The following is a 24,521-nucleotide window of genomic DNA, read 5'->3' as shown; positions in this document are numbered from 1 at the left end:
TCTTAAATGCAATGTTAAGTGTTCATGCTGTGCAGCTACTGTTCGGACAGGAGTTGTAATTCATAAGTAAAACCATTACTTGTTTTTATTTCATGATCTTTTTGTATTTGAAAGTCTAAAAATTTTTATGATCTTATTGGCAGTTGAACGTGTGATTCTATTAATAAAACAAATAGATTTTCTTTGCCTCAGTTTTTTCAAATATAAAACAGTGAAAGTAATTTAGATCTATTTAAGTAGACTGTTTTCATGGTAGCATGCGTGCTAAGTCGCTTCAGTTGTGTCTGACTCTCTGCGACCCCATGGACTGTAGCCCGCCAGGCTCCTCTGTCTGTGGAGTTCTCCAGGCAAGAGTACTGGAGTGGGTTGTCATTCCCTTCTCCAGGGCATCTTCCCAACCCAGGGATCGAACTTGTCTCATGCCTCCTGCATTGGCGGGCAGGTTCTTTACCACTCGTGCCACCTGGGAAGCCCTGAAATGCCATAAAATGTGAATGATGTCTCTACCTCAATGCTATGATTATTTGTAACATATAATTAACAATTTGGACATGTCATATAAAGAATGGATAGTGTTAATATTTTGTTAGAGATCCATCAGTGCTTATTTTTTACTTGCCATCCAAAAAATTGTCAGTTAACTTAGTTCATATTTATTCAACAGTTTGATAACAGTCTTGCTAAAAAGTTACACATTTTTAATTAATTTTCCCTCAAATTTCATACAATACATATATTGTAATAGCTAAACTTTAGAATATCATGTTCATAGAATTTGTAATTATCTTTCATATATGTATAATCTCTTACCTAAAAGATAAATTTTCCTAATATGGATATGCTTTTAAGTCATTTTAACATTTGGGTGATACACTGAAAGCAAACGTCTAAGAAAAATATGCATACTTTAAAGAACTTTTAAGAAAAACATTTTATTGAAGTATGATACACATGCAATTGTAAGTATAAAGCTCAATGAGTTTTCATACACCTTCACATAGCCAGCACCCAGATGAAGAGTAGAATTTGTCAGCACTTCAGAAGTTTCCCCTGGACTCCATTTCAATCATAGTCTCCCAAAAAAGGATCACAAGTTAGTTTTGTCTGGTTTTGTACATTATGTAAACTGTTGTTTCTGTCGCTCAGCACACTGGTAGGAATCTTTTAGATTGTTGCGGGTAGTTGTAGGTCATTCATTCTTGTTTCTTTTGTATTCCATTGTATGAATGTATTGCAGCTTATTTACTCATGGTAGTGTTGATGGATTTCTGGATAGTTTTCAGTTTTAGTCTCTTGTGACCTGTTTTGTTAATAGAAACTTTGAGAACTCATAACTGACCTTAAATCCAGGGACCCTTCAATACCTTGGAGAAATCTGATATATATTTTCTTGTAGACTGACTAACCTTCTGAGCTTACCTAGCTTCCTTTTTGTTGGTATTGTTGATATATTCCTTCTTCCTTTTTGTTTCTTGCACATTGGAATTTAAATATAAAGACTTGATTGCGTTAGTGTTTTCTTGTTGGAACACACTGCAGATGATATTATTCACCGTATATTGCATCATGTCTAAACATAATTGGTTAAACAACGATTAGTAATAGTGAGGTTACCACTGAATTTGGAAGATTACAGTCTTATCTTTTCACTGTACAGTTAGGCTAAAAATATTAGTCCACCAACTGTTAACCTAATTGTTTCCAAAACTTGTCATTTTATTAGGGTTGCAGAATGATAAATTTCTAATTCTGTCATTCCTTCTGCCTTATAATTGACATGTTCCTGTAAAGTAGAGCTTTCTTCACCCAGCTAAAGCTATTTAGTTACTCTCAGAAATCAATGTTTCGGGAAAAGTAAAAGAAATGTGTAATTTCTTTCTACTTAGTCTCCAGTTTTCAAAGTAAAGAGTTTGCTCTAAAAGCTGCTTCAATGGTGAGATGAATCCTTGGTGTTTTTTTCCTTTTATTATCATTATGAACTCATAATTTTTCATAAGTTGTGTTTCCATAATCTTTCCCTCATCCTTTTTTTTAAATGTGTAATTTATTTTAACTTTGACTAGTAGGGTGCCCTTCAAGCTGTTTCTTGTGTCTTTTTTGAAATTTTTGTAAAAATATTATACAGAGAAAATGTATATACTATAAGTATACAGCTCCATAAATTTTCAAAATTGAACACATCTATATAACATCCACCCAGTTAAGAAACAGAATGTTTCCAAAAGCCTCTCTATACTCCTTTCCAATCATTATCTTTAAAAAGACTGACCAGTTTTCTAGCAGTATAGATTAGTTAGTAGTACCTCTTTCTGCTTGTTATATAAATGGAATGGTACTGAATGTGCTCTTTTATGCCCCCCCACCCCCATCAGCATTATGTTTGTGGAAACCTTCTATACTGATGAGTGTAGCTAAGAAACCTTTATTCTCATTGTTATGTATTCTGTTGAATGATATAGTGCAATGTAGCGGACATTTGGATAGCTTCCTGTTTGGAAATATATAGGAATAGTACTTCTGGGATGTCTCTTTTGGAAAACGTAAGAGTAGTCCTGCTTGGGCTTCCCTGGTGGCTCAGCAGTAAAGAGCCTGCCTGCAATGCAGCAGACCAAGGTTTCATCCCTAGGTTGTGAAGATACCCTGGAGGGGGATGTGGCAACCCACTCCAGTTTGCTTGCATAGAGAATCCCTTGAAGAGAGGTTCTTGGCAGGCTGCAGCTGATAGGGTCGCACAGTCAGACACGACTGAAGCCACTCAGCAACAGCAGCAGCGGCAGTCCTGCTTATAGAATATGCCTGTTCTCATCTTAGTGGGTACTGCCAGGTGGTTTTGCAAAGTGCTTTTGTCAGTTGATACTTTCGCCAGGATTGTATGAGCCTTCTGGTTATGCTTCCTCCTCTCTAATGCCTTATTTTATCTTCTTATTTTAGCCATTTTGTTAGATGTTTAGTGATTTAAATTGTGGTTTTAATTTGTACTTCTCTGGTAACTGAAGTTCAGCAGCTTTCCAGTGTTTATTGGCCATTTGTTTACTGCTGAAGCTGAAGCTCCAATACTTTGGCCACCTGATACAAAGAACTGACTCATTGGAAAAGACCCTGATGCTGGGAAAGATTGAAGGCAGGAGGAGAAGGGAATGAGAGAGGATGAGATGGTTGGATGGCATCATCAACTTCATCAGACGTGAGTTTGAGCAAGCTCCAGGAGTTGGTGATGGACAGGGAAGCCTGGCATGCTTCAGTCCATGAGGTCGCAAAGAGTTGGACATGACTGAGTGACTGAGCTGAACTGTTTACTGCCCTCATGAAATGCCTAGGCCAGGTCTTATTCATTTTTCTGTTGGGTTGATCAGCCTTTTCTATTTGATCTGGAAATTTTCTTTATTAATTATGGATATGTCTTTATATATTATAACACCTGTATATGTTATACATGTATGTGTCTTATAAATATATTCGTCTACTCTGTGGGTTACCTTTCACTCTCTCTAATGGTTTTTGATGAGTAGATGTTCTTAATTTTAATATACTACAGTTTATAAATATTTTCCTTATGATTAGCACTTTGTGTCCTATTTATGAAATCTTTACCTGTTTTAACATCAGGCAAAGATTTATCCTGTGTTTGGTTCTGAAACTTTATTGCTTTCACTTTTACATATATACTATTATAGAATATCATATACTATCTAGAATAGGTTTGATTGTATAGTGTGAGGTAGGAGCCTTGATTTTATGAAATGCCTATATCCAGTTGACCTAGCACCATTTATTGAAGAGTGTCATTGTAAATCAGGTGATTATTTATGGATATATTTTTGAACACTGTATTCTTTTCTGTTAATACATTGTTTATCCTTGTTTAAATATTGTACTGTCTAATTTAGTGTGTGTGTTAGTCGCTCAGTCATGTCTGACTCTTTGCAACCCCATGGATTGTAGCCCACCAGGCTCTCTGTCCTTGGAATTCTCCAGGCAGGAATACTGGATTGGGTTGCTATTTCCTTCTCCAGGGGAACTTCCCAACCCAGGGATCAAACCTGGCTCTCCTGCTTTACCGTCTGAACTACTATGGAAGCCCAATTTATTGTAGCTTTGTAATAAATTTGATGTCTGTAGTATAACTCTTCCAGCATTGTTCTTCCTCTTAGTAATTGGCTTAGTTATTCTTGGCACTTGTGCTTCTGTATAAATTTGAGAATCAGCTTTGTTGTTTTTCAGTTGCTCAGTTGTGTCGATGCTTTGTGACCCCATGGATTGCAGCACGCCAGGATTCCGTGTCCCTCACCATCTCATGGAGCTGCTCAGATTCATGTCCATTGAGTTGGTGATGCCATCCAATCATCTCATCCTCTGCTGTCCCTTTCTCCTCCTGCTTTTTATGTTTACCAGCATCAGGGTCTTTTCCAATGAGTTGGCTGTTCGCATCAGGTGGCCAAAGTATCAGAGCTTCAGCTTCAGCATCAGTCTTTCCAATGAGTATTCAGGATTGATTTCCTTTAGGATTTACTGGTTGGATCTCCTTGCATTCCAAGGGACTCTCAAGAGTCTTCTCCAACACCACAGTTCAAAAGCATCAATTCTTCAGTACTCAGCATTCTTTATCTTCCAACTTTCACATCTGTATATGACTGTTGGAAAAACCATAGCTTTGACTATATGGACCTTTGTTGGCAAAGTAATGTCTCTGCTTTTTAATACACTGTCTAAGTTTGTCATAGCTTTCCTTTCAAGGAGCAATGATCTTTTAATTTCATGACTGCAGTCACTGTCCACAGTGCTTTTGGAGCCCAAGAAAATAAAGTCTTTCACTATTTCCATTGTTTCCCCATCTATTTGCTCTGAAGTGCTGGGACTGGATGCCATGATCTTTGTTTTTTGAATGTTGAGTTTTAAGTCAGCTTTTTTACTATCCTCTTTAACCTTTATCAAAGGCTCTTTAGTTCCTCTTTGTTTCTGCTGTAAGGGTGTTGTCATCTGCATATCTGAGGTTATTGATGTTCCTCCCAGAAATCTTAATTCCAGCTTGTGCTTCATTCAGCCCACATTTCACATGATATACTCTGTATATAAGTTAAATAAACAGAATGACAATATACAGCCTTGACACATTCCTTTCCCAATTTGGAACCAGTCTGTTGTCCCATGTTTGGTCCTCATTGTTGCTTCTTGACCTGCATACAGGTTTCTCAGGAGGCAGGTAAGGTGGTCTGGTATTCCCATCACTTTCAGAATTTTCCATACTTCGTTGTGATTCACACAGTCAAAGTCTTTAGTATAGTCAATGAAGTAGAAGTAGGTGTTATTCTGGAATTCTCTTGCTTTTTCTATGATCCAATGGATGTTGGCAATTTGATCTCTGGTTCCTTTGCCTTTTCTAAATCCAGCTTGAACATCTAGAAGTTCTTGGTTCACATACTGTTGAAGCCTAGCTTGGAGGATTTTGAGCATAATCTTACTAGCATGTGAAATGAGTGCAGTTGTGCAGTAGTTTGAACATCGTTGGCATTGTCCTTTGGGATTGGAATGAAAACTGACCTTTCACAGTCCTGTGGCCACTGTTGAGTTTTCCAAATTTGCTGGCATATTGAGTGCAGCACTTTCACAGCGTCATCTTTTACGATTTGAAATAGCTCAGCTGGACTTGCATCACCTCCGCTAACTTTGTAGTAATGTTTCCCGAGGCGCATTTGACTTCACAGTCCAGGATGTCTGGCTCTAGGTGAGTGATCACGCCATCATTGTTATCCAGGTCATTAAGATCTCTTTTGTATAGTTCTTCTGTGTACTCTTGCCACCTCCTCTTAATATCTTCTGCTTCTGTTCGGTCTGTACCATTTCTGTCCTTTTTTATGTCCATCTTTGCACGAAATGTTCCCTTGGTATCTCTAATTTTCTTGAAGAGATCACTAGTCTTTCTCATTCTATTGTTTTCCTCTATTTCTTTGCAATGGTCACTTAGGAAGACTTTCTTGTCTCCCCTTGCTATTCTTTGGAACTCTGCATTCAGATGGGTTTATCTTTCCTTTTCTCTTTTGTCTTTCACTTCTCTTCTTTCCTCAGCTATATGTAAGTCCTCCTCATACAACCTTTTATTTCTTCATTTTTTTTTCTTGGGGAATTTGATACTATCAAAAAAATTTAAAAATAAGAAAATCATACTGAGATTACATTAAATTTATGGAGTAATTGTGGTGAATTAAGTCTTTACAGTAGTGTCTTCCAAGCCTTGAAAATCATGTCTTCTTCCATTTATTTGGACTGCTTTTATTTTCCCTCAACGTCTTAGTCTATTCAGGTTGCTGTGTTATAACAAATGCCACCAACTGGGTAGCTTAGAAACAGCAGACAGTTATTTCTCAGAGTTCTGAAAGCTGGAAGTCCAAAATCAAGGTGCCAACATGATTGCTCTTGAAGATGGCCCTCTTCCTGGTTCACAGCGGGTGCTTTCTCACTGTGTCCTCACCTGGTGGAGTCTCCAAGGGCTCTCTCTGGAGCCTCTTTCATAAGGGCACTAATCTGATTCATAAAGGCTCCACCCTCATGACCAAGCACATCCCAAAGGCTTCACTTCCTAGTACTGTCATTTTGGGAGAGTTAAGATTTCAACATATGAAATTTTGAGAAGACACAAATATTCAGACCAGGGCACTTAATATTTAAAAACTTTTCAATGTAGGTGTCTTATATATCTTTTGTTAGATTTTTTGAAAATTTAATTCCTAGATATGTGAGAGATTTGGGTTTGATCCCTGGGTAAGGAAGATGCCCTGGAGGAGGAAATGGCAACCCATTCCAGTATTCTTGTCTGGAGAATTCCACGGACAGAGGAGCCTGGTGGACTACAGTCCATAGGATTGCAAAAAGTCAGACGGGACTGAGTCGGACGGGACACACACACACATATACACATATGTTTGGGGATAGTAATTTTATTTTTGTTATTTTTATTCTATTATAATACCATCAAGATCACCTTTTGGTGTTTGGTCATTTGGTACCAGATTCACATACCTTATAATTTTCCTGGATGCTAGATGTTGTAAATTTTAAATATTGCATAGGCTCTAGACCATATCAGATGATTTCTTTTTCCAGAGATAGTCTGTTTGTTCCTTTACTTGATATACAGAGTGAGGCACTGATAGCTTCAGTTAAGTTAGGGTCAGAGCTGCGTCATGGCTGGCTTACAATTGGCTGACACCTCTAGTTTACCCAATTTTTAGGGTATGTTTTTCTAGGACTTTTAGTTGAGAACCTGGCGTGCTGTCTACCACCACCACCCTCTTGACCACTAAAATCTCAAAACTACAGAAAATCCCATTCTCACATTCAGAGTTTTTCATTCTAGCTTTTGAACTTGTCATTCCACATAAAGAATCTAGCAAATGTCTTGAGGTGAAACCAGTCATGTGATTGAGGCCCGTCAAGGCTTCAGTATTGTGGCTCCAGACCCTTGAGATTCTAAATGCTCAGCTGATTTCTCTGGCCTCCATTCATGGCCCGCTGTGGGAACCAAGCCCAGCTTTTCAATCCTTTTTTTCTTCCCCAAATCAGCAAGTGCCTCAAGGGAAGAAAAGTTATACTTCCCAGCAGTTATCCCCCTTCCAAATCTGATTTATCATAGTAGACAGAATGATTGCAGCCTTGTGAGGTCACTTGATTTACTGAACGACAGGGAAGTCTGGCCTGCTGCAGTCCAGGGGGTCATAAAGGATTGGACATGACTGAACAACGGCAAAGCACAAGTATAGCTGTGACTCAATTGTTCTCTTAAACTTGGGGTGCTGACAAGATGAGATGCTTCTGTGTATAGTAGCTAGAGAAGCTCAGGTAAACTCAACATAGAACCCCTAGGATTTATTTAGTCTCCTGCCTTTGATCAACAATATGAAGTTGAATGCTTAGAATCTTGAGGTCTCAGGTTTGTTTAAACTAATTACTTGTTTGTAATGGTCACCCTTTGCCTTCTACCTTAGTTTTATTTATTAACGCTTGTTCATATTTCACAATGAGCTACCCTTGTATTCCATATGCAGTATACATGAGATAGTTTATTTTTTTCTGTTAATAACAAGTTTAATTTCCAATAATTACTATGAAGCAATTTCATCCTCTTTAGGATTTGGACAAAATATTGTATGAACTATATTATATTAACCTTTTGTTGTGACAGCACTTTGTAAATTTGTGTTAATAAGCAAATGGCATTTTCTCTAATTTTTAAGCACTGAACCTTTTAAAAAATATTTGGATTGAAGTTAATTTTTGGCCTGGGTATTAGGACAGATACATTCTAGATATTAGTTGACAGTAATATGTGAAAAGCTAGTCTATCATTTAAGATTACTGAGAAAGTAATAAACACTGGCATTCTGATTACATGAGATGATCTACATGTGTTGATTAAAAACAATGATATATTTTCACTCTTGTGACAAAAGCAGCAAAATGTCTTTACTTTCAATATAGGAAAAAATTATTCCTTACTTACTACGACTGAGACAAATTAAGGATGAAACTCTACAGGCTGCAGTTAGAGAAATTTTGGCCTTAATTGGCTATGTGGATCCAGTGAAAGGAAGAGGAATCCGAATTCTCGCAATTGATGGTGGAGGAACCAGGTAAAGCTAGAAAAGTGATTTTTTAAAAATTCTTTTTACCGAAGTTAGTTGATTTGCAATGTTGTTTTAATTTTTGCTGTATAACAAAAGTGATATGCAGTTATAACATACATACATTCTTTTTTTAATATATTCTTTTCCATTATGGTTTATCATAGAATATTGAAAAGAGTTCTCTGTGCTGGTCAGTAGGACTTTGTTGTGTATCCATTCTGTATATAATAGCTTATATCTGCTAACCCCAGACTCCAACTCCATCTCTCCCCAACCCTCATCCCCTTGGTGACTATAAGACTGTTTTTTCTGTCCATTAGTGTATTAGAAAAATGATCTTTTTAAAACTATAGATCCTAAATTAAAAAAATAAAACTACCATATTATCCAACAATTTCACTTTCTGAGTATTTATCAGAAGAAAATGAAAACACTAATTATTAGAAAAGATATCTGTACCTTTGTTTGTTACAACATTATTTACGGTAGCCAAGATGTAGAAACAATCTGTGTCCATTGATGGATGAATGTGTAAAGAATATATGAAGGATATGTGTATACACACACACAGGAATACTGCTTAGCCATAAAAATGAATGAAATGTCATTTGTGACAGCATAGGTAGAACTTGAGGTTATTTTGCTAAGTGAAATAAGTCAGACAGGGAAAGACAAATACTGTTTGATTTTACTTATATATGACATATAAGAAAGGAAAACTACATGTAAATCCATGGCTGATTCATGTCAATGTATGACAAAAACCACTACAATATTGTAAAGTAATTAGCCTCCAACTAATAAAAATAAATGGAAAAAAAAAAAGAAACGAAAACAAAGCAAGAGAAAACTCAAAGACTCAGAGAAGAGCTCGGTGGTTGCCATATGGAAGGCAGGTTGGAGGGTGGGTGAAATGAGTGAAGAGAAGTGAAAGGTACACATTTCCAATTATGAAATAGGTAAGTCATGGGGATATAGTGTGCAGCATAGGAACTGTAGTTAATAATATTGTATTCGCAAATTTGAAAGTTGCTTTAAAAAGTAAATCTTAAATGTTCTCATCATAAGGAAAAAAATTTATACTTTATATGGTGACAGATGGGGTGGTCATTTTGCAGTGCATACAAATGTTGAATCATTGCATTGCACATGTGAAACTGGTACAATGTCGTATGCAGTTATACATCAATTGAAAAAAAAGCATACCTATAGATCAGTTCAATTGTAAGAATTTTTTAAACTGATTCAGTATAATTATGTCATTAAAAAATCAAATTCTAAAGTGAAACATAAAATTATTTTTCTTGATTTACTGATTTATCAATCTAAGAACTTTTAATTCTAAGAACTTCTTTTAATATATACCTGAATTTCCTTTTATTTTAATGTGACCTAGTCTTTATGTTTTAGTTTGATCTTCTCAGACATTTTTGGTAGTTGAGGACAGTTTATCAACCATGATTCTCTTACAATTTTGGCAGTGTTGTATAATGTTACCTTTCTTTTATTGTGTGTATCTTACCTATATGTATTAGTCAACTAGTAATAAAGTGATTGTTAGAAAAGGAGCCTATGTCAGTAACTTCGACTCCCTACATCTTGTAGATGCCGGTTCTGGTGTACACAGGAGATACTTAATGCATTCTTAGCTCAGAAGGAGATTTTACCATCTCCTTTCACCAATTGGTAAAATTCACCAGTTTCACCATCAGACTCCTTTCTTACTACTGGCAATCCATCCATGCTTGCTGATTGTGTAGTTCCTTATTATTTGTTGGCTAGACACTTTGGCTTGGTTTTATAAATCTTTTCCCCCTAAAATTTCTAGCTTGTGTTCTACTTCCCTGCTATCTCTACTCTTCCCTTAAGAGAGAACAACTAGAAAAACAGAAATGTATAATGTGTGCTATGAAGAAAAATAAGGCAAAGTGAAGGGATAGAGCATAACAGTGCTGTTTTTAAAGAGTGATCATGATTGTGAGTCTTTGAAGAAATAACATTTGAGTTGAGATCTGAAATAAGAACCTTAAAGAGCATTCAAATGTCTGTTTAGAGTGAGGGATCTATAGAGTGAAAAGAGGTTTGTGACGAAAGAGTATTTGATTTCGTTTTATTAGTCAATACAGGGAAGAAATTGAAGTGAAGACATTTGGGAAAATCCAGAGATTGGTTAGGATGAGGGTGGGTTGAGGTCAGTGATTATCTCCACTGGAGATGATTTTGCCCCCTGGAGAATATTTGTCAGTGTCTGGAGACATTTTTTCCTTATTACAACTGGGGGATCCCTGCTTTAATTTAGTGAGAGGAGAACAATTGGTGCTAAATATCCTGCAATGCCTGGAATAGTTCCTACAGCAAAGGAATATCTTGCCCAAAATGTCAATGATGTTGCTGTTGGGAAACCCTGGTTTAGGGGACTATGAGAAAGCAGCTAGGGTGGGAAATTTGTATAGAACGAGTAAGATAAGAAGGCTCATGGGAAAAGGAACCCATGCCCTGTATTTCTTTTACAAAACAGAGCCTGGTACAGCATTAAACATAGAATTGACCTAGAAATAATACTGATTTTAAAATTTGTCCAGAATTACTTTATGAATACTGCATTTTAAAAACAGTTTTCTTCTGGCTTATAGAAGTAAAACTTGGGAGGAGAAAAAAATATAAAGAGAAACAAGCCAAACATGACAGTCATATCTCATGTATCCAAGATTATTTTTACTATTTTGATTTATTTCTTCAAATATTTTTTCTGTATGAATATATATATATGTGCATGTGTGTGTGCATGTTTTATTTTCCTTTTCATAAGATAACAGAGGGCACACTGTTAAATATATTTTATCCGGCATGATCTTTAATTCTTCATGTCTCACATTAAAGGCACATTAAATCTGCAGTGTCTCTCATAAACCATCTTATCAGCTGTCTTCGAATTTACATTATTTCTACAATTAATAATAATCTTTCATTTTCTACTTTAATAATACAGTATTTTCTAGTGACTTTGTGCTTGCAATATCAAAGCACAATTTGACACTAAATTTTATTTTATGGTACCAGATTAATACTGTGTTCTCTGCTCCACACCTTGTTTTGAGGCTAAAACTTTTAATTGTATATGTATGTCCTCCAGTATTGAGGATTGTCCACCTGTTACACACACCCTAAATTGGCCTGTATCTCCTAGGCTGTTTCATCTTTCACATTTGAAGCTACTTGCTGCCTTTGGTGAGGATTCAGAAATGAACAAAGTCAGCAGCATAAATTAATACCTCCTTAGTGCAGAACCTTGTCTTGAGATAGTTGAGAGTTTTTAAAAAAAATGGATAAATAAAGCTTAAAAATATGACTGATGAGTTACAGAAAATGAAATGTGTAGAGGCACAGGTTACCAACCATGTTGGTAAGTGGAGAAACCAATGCATGACATCCCAAAACCGGTGAATACAGAGTTTAAGGAATTTTCAGAGTTATAGTGTCTGCTAAAATACCTTATATTGCCATATCTTCATTGTCTTATTTAAAGAGATACTAGTGTCAATTCAAAATGTGCTGCCGTAACCCAGGTTTTAATACCATTATTTAGATACTGTATTTTCAAAAGCAATCCAGAAACCTTTGGCAATTTTAACTGATGCTAATTTATATTACTAGTTTTCATGTTAGCCTATAAACTAGAAAACCAGGGATTGTTTTAGTCAATAGATTCAGTTCAGTTCAGTTCAGTCACTCAGCCGTGTCCGACTCTTTGCGACCCCCTGAATCGCAGCACGCCAGGCCTCCCTGTCCATCACCAACTCCCAGAGTCTACCAAAACCCATGTCAATCGAGTGGGTGATGCCATCCAGCCATCTCGTCCTCTGTTGTCCCCTTCTTCTCCTGCCCCCAATCCTTCCCAGCATTAGGGTCTTTTCCAATGAGTCAACTCTTTGCATGAGGTGGCCAAAGTGTTGGAATTTCAGCTTCAACATCAGTCCTTCCAATGAACACCCAGGACTCTCCTTTAGGATGAACTGGTTGGATCTCCTTGCAGTCCAAGGGACTCTCAAGAGTCTTCTCCAACACCACAGTTCAGAAGCATCAGTTCTTTGGCACTCAGCTTTCTTCACCGCCCAACTCTCACATCCGTACATGACTACTGGAAAAACCATAGCCATAGCCTTGACTAGATGGACGTTTGTTGGCAAAGCAATGTCTCTGCTTTTAAATATGCTATCTAGGTTGGTCATAACTTTTCCTTCCAAGGAGTAAGCATCCTTTAATTTCATGGCTGCACTCACCATCTGCAGTGATTTTGAAGCCCCCAAAAATAAAAGTCTGACACTGTTTCCCCATCTATTTCCCATGAAGTGATGGGACCAATAGATTAGCTTTCCTTAAAACAGGAATTCTCATTTTTGCCTTTTATTTTTCCTACAGAGGTGTGGTTGCTCTTCAGACACTACGAAAATTGGTTGAACTTACTCAGAAGCCAGTTCATCAACTCTTTGATTACATTTGTGGTGTAAGCACAGGTAATTGTTATTATTATATGGGAGTGGTACATCCCAGCAGTGCATTAAGAAAAAGAACATTAAACTCTCATGATTAAGATCATGGTCATTTCCTGAAATGATGGATGTTAGTTTCATATTTTGATACTGAATAGTCCTTTAATTTGCTTAATGAACTTTTAAAAATGCTATTGGAAATAAGTTAACATTCAGAAACAGATTTTAGTGTGCTTTTCTAATATGTTTTAAATAAGCCACAGTGACAAGAACAATTTGTAAATTAATTGCCTTAAGGAAAGTAACAAAATGGTGAAAAAGTGTTAATTGCTCAGTCATGTCCAATTCTTTGCAACCCCATGGACTGTAGCCCGCCAGGCTCCTCTGTCCATGGGATTCTCCAGGCAAGAATACTAGAGTGGGTTGCCATTCCTTTCTCCAGGGGATCTTCCCGACCCAGGATCATACCTGGGTCTCCTGGATTGTAGGTGAATTCTTTATGTCTGAGTTACCAGGGAAGCCCACAAAATGGTGGGTATTCAAAATTGTACTTGAACCAGTAGAACATCAAGGATGGATAAGATTTTGCTTTCTTTTGGAAAGTGTCCCTCTGTGAGGAAATCTTTTAAATGGATTCTCACATTTATCTGTTTTAAGTTTTGATTTCAGACAACTAGATAAAAAAGGATATAAGAAGCAATTTCCTCACAGAAGGACACTTTTGCTACTCTAATATCCCTAACTGATGTACATTTAAAATTCTAGTTTCATATTTATGTAGAAGAAATTGGCAAGTTAGAATATGGTGTTTCTGAGTAACTTTTAGTTTTTCACTGACTCACCATCAGATGAATGTTTGTTTGCTTTCCGTTGGTTTTGTTTTTGTTTCCTGTATCAGCGTCTCACCCGTGTGTCACCGCCACCCCATCCACACCCCTGCTCTCCTGTGTGTACATCCAGGAGGCTTCTCAGGGACCCTGGCTGTTGCCTACTGCCCGGGGAACGCTCAAGGACTGTTAGCATCACAGATCTCTGCTGTACCTGAGAGTTCCTTACTTTGCATTAGTTCATCATCATAGAGTTTTTTTTTCTGTTTTTTTCTCATTCTTCAGAATTATGATAGTAGTCCTAAAGACTACCAGCATCAAAGCCAAATGATTTCTCTGTATTATCTGGACCAAGTATGACATATTCCCAAAGGGCATGTTAATTTATGCTCCATTTTGAAAACTCAATAACAGTTGTGGGGATAATTTCAGAAGCATAAGGAGTTGATGATTCCTGTGATGTTACACCAAACAGTGATTCCTCAGATGATAGCAAATTTGGAAAAGCCTGGGTTAAAGAAAATTAAGGGGCTTCCCTGATGGCTCAAATGGTAAAGAATCGGCCAGCAATGCAGGTGACCGAGCTTCGATCCCTGGGCCGGGGAGGTTCCCTGGGGGAAGGCCTGACAACTCACTCCAGTATTCTTGGCCTGGAAAATCCCACAGACAGAGGAACCTGGCGGACTGCAGTCCGTGGGGTCTCAAGAGTCAGACATGACTGAACGACTAACACATACAAAGAAAGTCAAACAGTTTTCTTTACAGAGGCACTTCTTAAATCTTCTAGTATGTTAAAAATGTACTGAGACTCACTCTCAGGATTGGAAAAAAAAAAGCAAAGTCGCCCAGTCGTGTCCAACTCTTTGCGACCCCATGGACTGTAGCCTACCGCGCTCCTCTGTCCATGGGATTTTCCAGGCAAGAGTACTGGAGAGGGATGCCATTTCCTTCTCCAGAAGGATAGGAAAGTAATACAGGATAGGAAAGTAATACTTATATACCCAATTATTTAACTATGGAAACTTTTCTTAAAGAGACCTTTCCCAGGGCAAATGTTCCTGGAATTTTTTTCCTGAAGCTGTTATCCTGGCCATTTCTGTTAACATTTGAAATGGTCCTAGCAACTCATACCTTTAAATGTATCTACAGGCTAACTTCTTGCTTTGGCACCATGGTTAGTAGGTGGATGCTCGATAAGGGGGATTCAAATCAGAGATTCATCCACGGAGTAAAGTATCTTGTGTGATACGTGCATTTCTGCACTTACCACAGTGTATCTCTTCCGCTGTGTCTTCTTGATTATGTTAACCTTAACTTATAGTGCTCATAATCTTCCTTTATTTTTTCATTTTGTATATTCTAATATAGAACTTTTGTTTGCACATATAGTTTTTGTAAAGTTAAAAATACATATTTAGTTTAAAGTTAACATCTCTGTTGTTCTTTTTTCTACCCGTGCAGTAAATTCAGTTTTTTAAATATCTGTTTATCTTTATAGTAGCTTTCCTTAAAAGCAACTTAATTTTTTTGGCAGGTTATTTCCAGTGTAAATGTTTTCTGAAACTTGATAAATAACCATTTCTGTTACATAGTTAATACCATACAATGAATTTTAAAACAAGCTGAAGACTTCTTTTACTAGAAAAAGACTTAAAAAATACATAAAATATTTAAAATGCATTATGATAATGACTTTGCCCCTCACACCCTTCTCTGCATCCCCCAAAGCATTCTTCTCCCCTTTTCCTCCTTAGTTCAGGGTAATGCCAGCTAGGTACACTAGATGGCAGTGTGTGATATCAGTTGCTGCTAGGGTATTAAGTCAGCTGTTTAAAAAGACATCCCAGAGACCTAATTTCTTTGTTATGTGAGTTTCTGGGACCAACCTGAAGGTGTAATTATTTTAATGAGTTGATAAGTTGTCAAATATACTGTATTCTGTGACTAAAACTAAGGAATTAAGGTTAGAAAGGACATTACCTACCACAGTATCTTAATTAATATGTTATTTAACGTATAATAGCACCTTTTTATATATTTTAAAATTATCATCAGTGGTTGGTATTTGTTGAATCTTCTGTGAGGCCTGGTAATGGCCTTTACATGTGTTATTCCAGTGTTACAATAATGTATGAATTTTAGTTATTGTAATTATCCTTATTTTATAGCTGAACAGAATTAGAGCTCTGGGAGGTTAAGAGGTTTGTCTCAAGTGATACAGTCAAAAAGTATGAAAGCTAGAATTTTAACCAGGTCTGTGACTCAGAAGATCTTATAAGTACTATAATGATCATGCTGATAAAAACTGAGGATTCTTTCTTTCAGGTGCTATATTAGCCTTCATGTTGGGATTGTTTCATATGCCCCTGGATGAATGTGAGGAACTTTATCGAAAATTAGGATCAGATGTGTTTTCACAAAATGTCATTGTTGGAACAGTCAAAATGAGTTGGAGCCATGCATTTTATGACAGTCAAACATGGGAAAACATTCTGAAGTAAGTTGTATTTATTCTTTTTAAAAATGTCTTGTATTTAAACAAAGCAGAAAAATGTAAATACTCAATTGTTGACCTCATTCATTAGGAATAACCACTGTTAATATATTGGTGAATTGCATTCTGTTCACTGCTTTGTTGGGTTCACATGTGTGAGATTGGCTTGTAAAAATTGCAGTCACCTTTTTAAAAGTTGCGACCACATTGTATATAGGACATGTTTGCCTCCTGTTTTTCCTTCACATACAGTTTCCCCTACGCATCTTCAGTGGGTTGGTTCCAGGAACCCTCAGGGTACCAGAATCCACAGGTGCTCACCGGCCTTATTTAAAAAGGCATAGTACTATTAGCCTTTCTCAAGTCATTAACAGATATTGTTCTAAAAGATTTAATAATTTTAAACATTTTCCTCAAAATACTGTAAAGCCATTATGCTCACTTTCTAAAAAATATAAGTGTAAAGTAGAAACTTAAAATCACCCACAGTCTTATTCAGAGCCAAAGACCTTATATTTTCTAATTTTTTCCCTATATTATAGATATTTTCATATATATTTTATATGGTAGGAGTTATATTGTAATTACAACTTTCTGTCTTTTTCCCTTTTTTCAACTTTATTAAAATCCCTTGCCAAATTTTTAAAAAGACTCTGCTACATTCTGCAGGGTGATGCCATATTTTCTTAACCTAGTGTTAAGATTTATATCCTAATATTTTGGACATTTATGTTTCTGATTTTTTTTGTGATTATGAACAGTGCTGTTATAGGAAAGTTTACATTTCTGCCCACACTTCAGAATATATCTGTAGGTCAGTTTATAAGAAGCATAATTATTGGGTCAATGTTGATGTTTTTCTAAAGTAATTATTAAATATGAAATAGAAAATATAGAAAGAAAATAGTGAAAATATATAGTTCTGCAGAGACCAAAAGCACCATTAACATGGTGATGTACATTTTTCTAGAATTTCTCAGAGATAAATAAGTGTATGTGTGTGTGAGGTTGTGAGTATGCATTTGTATTCATACCATTCATAAAATTGGGATGATAATGCATATGCATTTTCACTTAGCATTTTATTTTGATTAGTTTCCTATGTCATTAGATATTTTTTGAGACATGTTTTAATGATTGTTCACAGTCCATTTTATGGATGTTCTATTTTCTAACAAATTTCCTAGTGAAAAAAGAGGACATTTCAGATATTTTTGCACCTAAAATAAAGTTTTGGTGGATACCCTGCATCTCTACTTAAATCTCTGGTTATGTATTTAAGATAAACTTCTTCAGTGAAATTTTTTGTGTCAGAGAGTATACATGTTTTAAGAATCATTTTAAAGATAGATATATGTGTATACCTGAATTTAAATCAGTTGTCCCAGCTTAGCCACCAGCATCAATTTGTGTTTCCATTTCATGAATTACTTAACACCAAGCATTTTAATTTTTAAAACTTTGTCAGTTTTAGAGATTTTTAAACTGGTATTTCCAGTTGGCATCACATTGGTTATTGATAAATTTGAACATTTTTTAAAAAATTTCTTTTTAGTGTGCAGATTCCAAGAGCATAGTACTTGCTCATTTTCCTACTGGGACATTGTGCACTGTATTTTAGATGTATTAATCATTTGTTGATATGTTGAAAATGTGCTGTTTAATTAACAGTATTTTTTAATGTGAGCTTAAAATCTTCATATAGTCAGATCTTTTCCTTTAATTTTGAACTTTGATATTTAGAAAATGTTTTCTACATCAAAATCAGGCAAATCTTTGTATTATTTTCTAGTCCTGAAGTTTAAGTTTTTTTTTTTAGGTCATGATTAAGTCTCATGATTCTGTGGTTTGAACTCACTCATGGCTGCTGGCGGCCAGTGGGCAGCTCAGCTGAGATGGCTGGGACAGCTGGTCTCTCTCCTCCTGGGCTTTATCCCACTGTGGCAGTCTCAGAATCCCATCAGGGCAAGCCCAGAGCATGAGGACTCACCAGACCTTAGTTTAATGACATGTTTGCTGATGTCCTATTGACCAAAACCACTCAAACCCAGGATCTGTGTGGAAAGGGATTGTATACAAGGATATGGAAATCAGAAAAGGAAGATCGGAAAATTCAGTGAAGGCCTTGCTGTTAATGCTCTATCATGCCCATTCCCTGGCCTTTTGGGTCATTTTTCTTTCTCTCATTGTTTATTGAGAACATTTTTATATTCTTTTTCCCCTGGGATAATGATTTTGTGTTACTTAATGGACACTATTTTTAATTACAACATCAGTAGACTCTGGGAATGTTTTATTTTATTTTAACATTTCTCTAAAATAAGCAGTTAATGTTTTGATTTTCTCTTCAAGTTTATATTCATAACAATTCACTAAAACCTTTTAGCTCTTTATAAAATTAAGGTTTAAACAACAACAACAAAAAATGTGACCTTTGCTTAAAGTGTGAAAGTAGCATCATGCTTCCAGGATCTCTGTCCCAATCTTATAGAAGATTTCTATGAAAAGATAAAGTGAAAGACCCTTAGGAGAACAAAATTGCCTTGATCTTCATGCAGAAGAAACATGTAGATCTGGTTAGGGAAGACAAAGATCTTGTCATTTATAGAAAGCATTTTACATTGTATTTATAAAAGATAATAAAGGGTATATTGCTACCTAATTTTTAAATATATGAAATTCACTAATATTCTAGTTGAGAAATGTAAGTACTGTTTGAAAAAAAATGTTGTTAGAAAGGCATTTTTCCTTACTGAGGCAAGTTGGTAAAAAAAACACAAACATTTTTTATATTCAGTACAGGGGGAAAATACATAATTTTTAAGTCTGGAAAAAAAATAAGCACTGAATAAAATTTCCTTGTAATGGAATTGTGAAAATTGCTGCCTAAGGGCAATTTCTATAATGTTGCAGTAGTTCAAATGCCAGTTCAGATGGTTTAAAAAGCATTTTTGGGGGGTGGCATAGGCTCTGTATTGCTAAAACAGGTTTGAAGTCTGAATGTCTTGATCTGGTTTTTAGACTGCTCTATATATAGCCTGCCATAGTTCAGCAGTCTTATTTCAGCACAGTTCCTTTATCCTATCAGGAGGACCCTGAAAACAACAAATCTGTTCTGCCTCTGTGCCTTTACTCTATATATGTTCTGGCTTTTAATGTGTTTTCTTGCCATCAGTGGTGTCCTTGTCAAGCTACACCTCCATCCATCTTTCCTAGATAGGAAAGCCTGTATCGACTCCTCCCCCCACACACACAACCTCCTGCAGGATTGTAGATATTTGTAGTTTGATTTGGAGGTTAATAGGTAGCTATATATTGTTTTATGTGCATTAGTTGGATTGTAAGCTTCCTAGAGGAGATTTTTCTTTTTTGTCCCACATAACAGGAACTGCATAATGTATGTTCCCTGATATTGGGAAATAAAATCATTTTGATATAATTTAATTCTTCTCCTTTAATAAAGGGACAGGATGGGATCTTCACTAATGATTGAAACAGCGAGAAACCCCACATGTCCTAAGGTAAGTTTAGAGTCTGTTAACTATAACACCTACATGAAATTGAAGGTCAGGTGAATGGAATATTATGAAGGCCCTTTATTAAGAGAAAAGTTTTCTTAGGAACTGCTGTAGATTATATAGATTCCTTATATATTGGGTCATTTTATGAAGATACAGAATGTGAATGTTGGAGCTTTTCTATATCAAGTAAAATAAAACAAAAGTTTAAGAACATGAAAGACTGGGACTAAAGATAAAGAATTATTATAGGGTTAATCTAATTAGGGATTTAAGGAAAATTGTGGCATTTTCCCCCGTAGATTTTTTTAAAGAAACTTCATGTGCCTCGTGAATATATATTAGATTAATATACAAATGGAATCCCAACTTTTAAAGTGTCAGTGTTACTAGAATATGTCTTGGTATGGCTCCTCTTTTTATTTATTTTGTGATTGAGTATTGCTAGAGTTCCATGTCCTGTATTAAGACTCATTATTTGATTAAGGAATAAGGGTTTATGTACCTAGGAATCCCATGCAGCTTGTATTTATTCTTGAATACCAAGCTGTAACCATGAAAAGTCAAATACAACTCCCTCTATTGCTCTTTCACTCCTGCTTACACATATTTTCATTCATTCTTAAGATATTAATTATGTACCCCATGTGCCAGCACTGTGCTGGGGACTTTGGATACATTAGTGAGTAAATGCACGCATGGAGTTTACAGTCCAGTAGGGCAAAGTAAGCATTAGTCAAATGATCACACAAACGAGATGCAGTTTTCCTGAAATAAGTGCTATGGAACACAAAAACAGTTCTCTGAAATCATGTATTTACAAGGACATGAGGGAAGGCTGCTGTAAGGAAATGTACTCTGAGGTCTCAGTGTAAAGGCTGATGAGCAGTCCTGGCAAAGGAAACAGTCCGTACAGGGGGAGCCTTCGAGAAATGCAGGCCCCAGAGGTTGGAGCTTGGGGATCCAAGGGCAGCGTGTACAACGAGGCTGGAGGGATGGCTCCGTCAGACCACGTGAGGCTGTGAGGATGAGATGCAGTAGCTCGTTGGAAAGGACCCAAAGATGGATGCTACACCTCTTGTTTGTTCTCCTGTATCTTCAGGGCTTCTTACTTGTTCTTAAAATGAGAGCAGATGCTGGACTGAAAAAAAAAAAGAGTGGGTGTGAGGGAACTGCAGCCACCTCAAAAAGTAGTTCACTCCTGATAAATGAGGCAACCACCCACACATTCCTTAATTGAGCCTGCCTGTATACCAGTTAATGGAAAGACTCTAGTTTTTAGTTTATGGTCAGCTCTTACCCACAGTGGCCTCTGTAGGCCACACTTGGGTCACTCACAGGAACTTAGAATGTGACTTTTGGTTTATAAAATAGCAAAGCACACAGGCCTCTTGCAGGACTTGGCATAGAGCCCTAACAACTTAGGCCTCACCAGTACCATTCAGCTTCTTAAAGTTCATATTGCAGGTTATTAACAGATACATCACATTTTATATAAATTTAACTGATATTGATAAAATCTGAGACCCTAGGTGATAAAGATTAGTTTTTTTTAGTTAAAAAAATAATTACCCAGCTTCCAGTTATTAACTATGATCAAAAAGCCTTGAGAATTAGTTTATTGTGTTAGAGTTTCAGTTACTAAAGTCATAATACTTTCAAAGAGCACAGAAACAGAGTGATTTATAAGTGATATGAAAATAGTGTATTATTCATCTTTAAGTAGTTTTTGTTCATTGCTACTACTGCAGTATCATATAAAGGTCTGCAAATTTATGCCTTCTTATCTTTTTAAATAGCTAATCAAATCGTGTAGTCAAAGAATATCTTTTATTACTGTTCTCTCATAATGCATTTCTCAAAATTGTCCCAGCCCTAACTGTTTTCCCGTAAAAAAAAAGAAAAAAAAACCTGTTTAAAAGGATCTGCTTCCCTTTGCTTAACACTAGGGTTATGTTATACACTTTACCTTGATGGGTAGAGTTGTAAGAGTGTTCATTCATACCACTAAATAATATTTAATTTTTACAGTCCCAAATATTGCTGCTTACAATGCATATTGTCCACTTTTTAATTGACTAGGTTGCTGCAGTAAGTACCATAGTGAACAGAGGGATAACACCAAAGGCCTTTGTGTTCAGAAACTATGGACATTTTCCTGGAATCAACTCTCACTATTTGGGAGGCTGTCAGTATAAAATGTGGCAGGCCATCAGAGCTTCATCTGCTGCTCCGGGCTACTTTGCAGAATATGCGTTAGGAAATGATCTTCATCAAGTAAGTTGACTGTGTGGCTTGTCTTCTAAAACTTTACATGACTGAAAAGAGTCAACACTTACAACTGAACTTAGAGGGATCCACCAAGGAAACTTTCCTCATGTCTCCATGTGGTGAACGATGTATGTGCAGTACAGGATATTTTTAGCTGTTTGTTTTTCTTAAATTAACAGGCCTTCAGGCTTGAGAGCGTATTTTAGGAAAGATCTGTTTGTATCTTCTGAAATGAAATTCATGACCAGTTAACGATAATTTTAATTTGATGGAAAAATGAAGTAGTATGTATGCTTGACTTTCCAGATGTGATAAAAATTAAAAGTGAAACAGTCCCTAAAAATGCAGAATGCAGTCTGTTGACAGTTTTGGTGGACGTATTTGGAAGGAGATGTAATAAAATAGTTATACTAAACTTCAGGTTAACTAGGTGCCAGACACCTATATAGTCCTTTGTACACATATCCTCATATAATTATGACTGCTTATGAGGCAGATAGAGTGATGTCCATTTTGCAAATGAGAAATTGAAGTCTTAAGAAAAATTAAGTGACCAGACTAGGGTTGCAGCTGTTAATCGATGGAGTTAGGATGCTGTCTACAATTATACTATTTTAAAGTTTATGGCTAAATGATCTATTAAGCTGAACATTGTTTCTATAATGTTGAATGATATATTCTTTTTCTTTGACAGAGACTTTTATTTATCATAAATTATTTTCCCTATCAAGTTTTCCCACTATTTATGAAAATCTTAACTCATAATTTATACTCAGTGATAAAAAAGTCAACAAAGCTTTTGAACTGATGACTTCCAAAATATATGTTTTAATGTATGCTTAGTTTATTATATGCTATTGCACTTAAAATTCTTTGATGGAGTCAATAACCTTAACTCTCCTGTCTGACTCGGTTTTCAGATATAGTCGAGAAGAAAACTTATTTTGATAATAATTTTTAAATATTGTTCAAAAACTCATAGTTTTTTATATAAATGTGTAACATCTATATATGTGTTAATGTTATAATATCTAAAACATTGTTATCAATTTCATCTTCTATAATTTTATGTGCCAGCTTAGATATATTGTATTAATTTTAAGTGTTACATTCAGCTATCTCATTTTATTTCTCTTACCAGAAGTAATATTATAATCTTGGTAGTTAAGAGATTAACATTGGTTCGTTTGGTCTCTGGAGTCAGTGCAGACTGTTTCCTACTTGGTCAGCTCAGTCATTGCAGAGTTATGTAAGGCACTTCCCATTCTCACTTTCCTTTGCTTTATTCCTCCCCCTCAGGGCAGAAAGTGCTAGCTGTAGAGCTTCGTTCTGACATTTTATTTAAGGACTTACTGGTCAAAATAAACATTATATTTTAATATATATGTTGCCATTTGTAACGATGACTTCTTCATATTTCATAGTGTTTTCACCATGTCATAAATGGAGAAATAACAGTTTATTTGGAAATGTAATAGTTAAGGTTTATAGCTTACAACTTGAAGACCTGTCATGTTACAAAATTGCAGTTATGCCAGATATTAGTGAAAGTCTCAAATGATAAGTGACCATACATTCCCAGACTTCAAAAGAAGTTATCTCATATGCTCTTTATGCTTTATCTAAGAGGAAGTAGTTCTGAGATTTAATTTAGTCTTATAGAATGCAAATCATAAAGTAATTCAGTGATTCTTTTTCCATTTCAAATTAGACTAGTGATGTTCCTTTCCATGCAAAGCAGGTTTTATTTTGATGACCATAATCTTTGAACTTAGGCTGGTCTACAGATTAAAATAATTTATATAAATTTTATTTAAAGCATGCAACTATGCAGGGAAATATACTCAATAGTTTGTAATGACCTCTGAGGGAAAAGAATCTGAAGAAGAAAATATTTAATTTCATAAATATATATATATATGAATTGCGGTGCAGACACGACTTAACGATTAAACCACCACCACCTCCATCACATGAAACTAACATGATATTGTAAATCAACTATTCTTCAATTGTAAAAAATTAAAAAATAATGCATAAAATCATATATGCAGAGAATATACTTTCATGTAAATCAATGACTTGATTCCAGAAAGATTAGCACATCTGACTTAAAAATATTCTGATAGAATCTAGCATCTAAGGAAACCATATGTGAGCAAATATTTTCCTTATTCCATATTCCTTTCTGGATACTTGAAGAATGGGATATTTTTCTCTTCCAAAGACGCCATGTAAGGCTGATTAGCGTATTCTAAGATATGAATGATCTTATTGCTCAAAGAAAAGTTGAGCAAGTTCCC

The 24,521-nt window shown here is 35.8% G+C and overlaps 1 protein-coding gene across 2 annotated transcripts in view; it reads left to right on the top strand.

The window, feature by feature from the left end:
• The window catches only part of PNPLA8 (patatin like phospholipase domain containing 8), a 42,820-nt gene that overhangs the window by 8,827 nt on the left and 9,472 nt on the right, over positions 1-24,521 (top strand). For both annotated transcript variants that reach the window (XM_043463094.1, XM_043463093.1), the window contains exons 4-8: positions 8,473-8,624; positions 13,038-13,132; positions 16,261-16,432; positions 19,893-19,950; positions 22,030-22,224. In XM_043463094.1, the coding sequence (XP_043319029.1) occupies positions 8,473-8,624; positions 13,038-13,132; positions 16,261-16,432; positions 19,893-19,950; positions 22,030-22,224 (672 nt within the window). The remainder of the gene's footprint in view (positions 1-8,472; positions 8,625-13,037; positions 13,133-16,260; positions 16,433-19,892; positions 19,951-22,029; positions 22,225-24,521) is intronic.

This window comes from Cervus canadensis, chromosome 3 (assembly GCF_019320065.1).
Source record: "Cervus canadensis isolate Bull #8, Minnesota chromosome 3, ASM1932006v1, whole genome shotgun sequence".
NCBI lineage: Eukaryota > Metazoa > Chordata > Mammalia > Artiodactyla > Cervidae > Cervus > Cervus canadensis.
The sequence above is the reverse complement of the archived record's forward strand: the minus strand, read 5'-3'. Positions and strand labels throughout refer to the sequence as shown.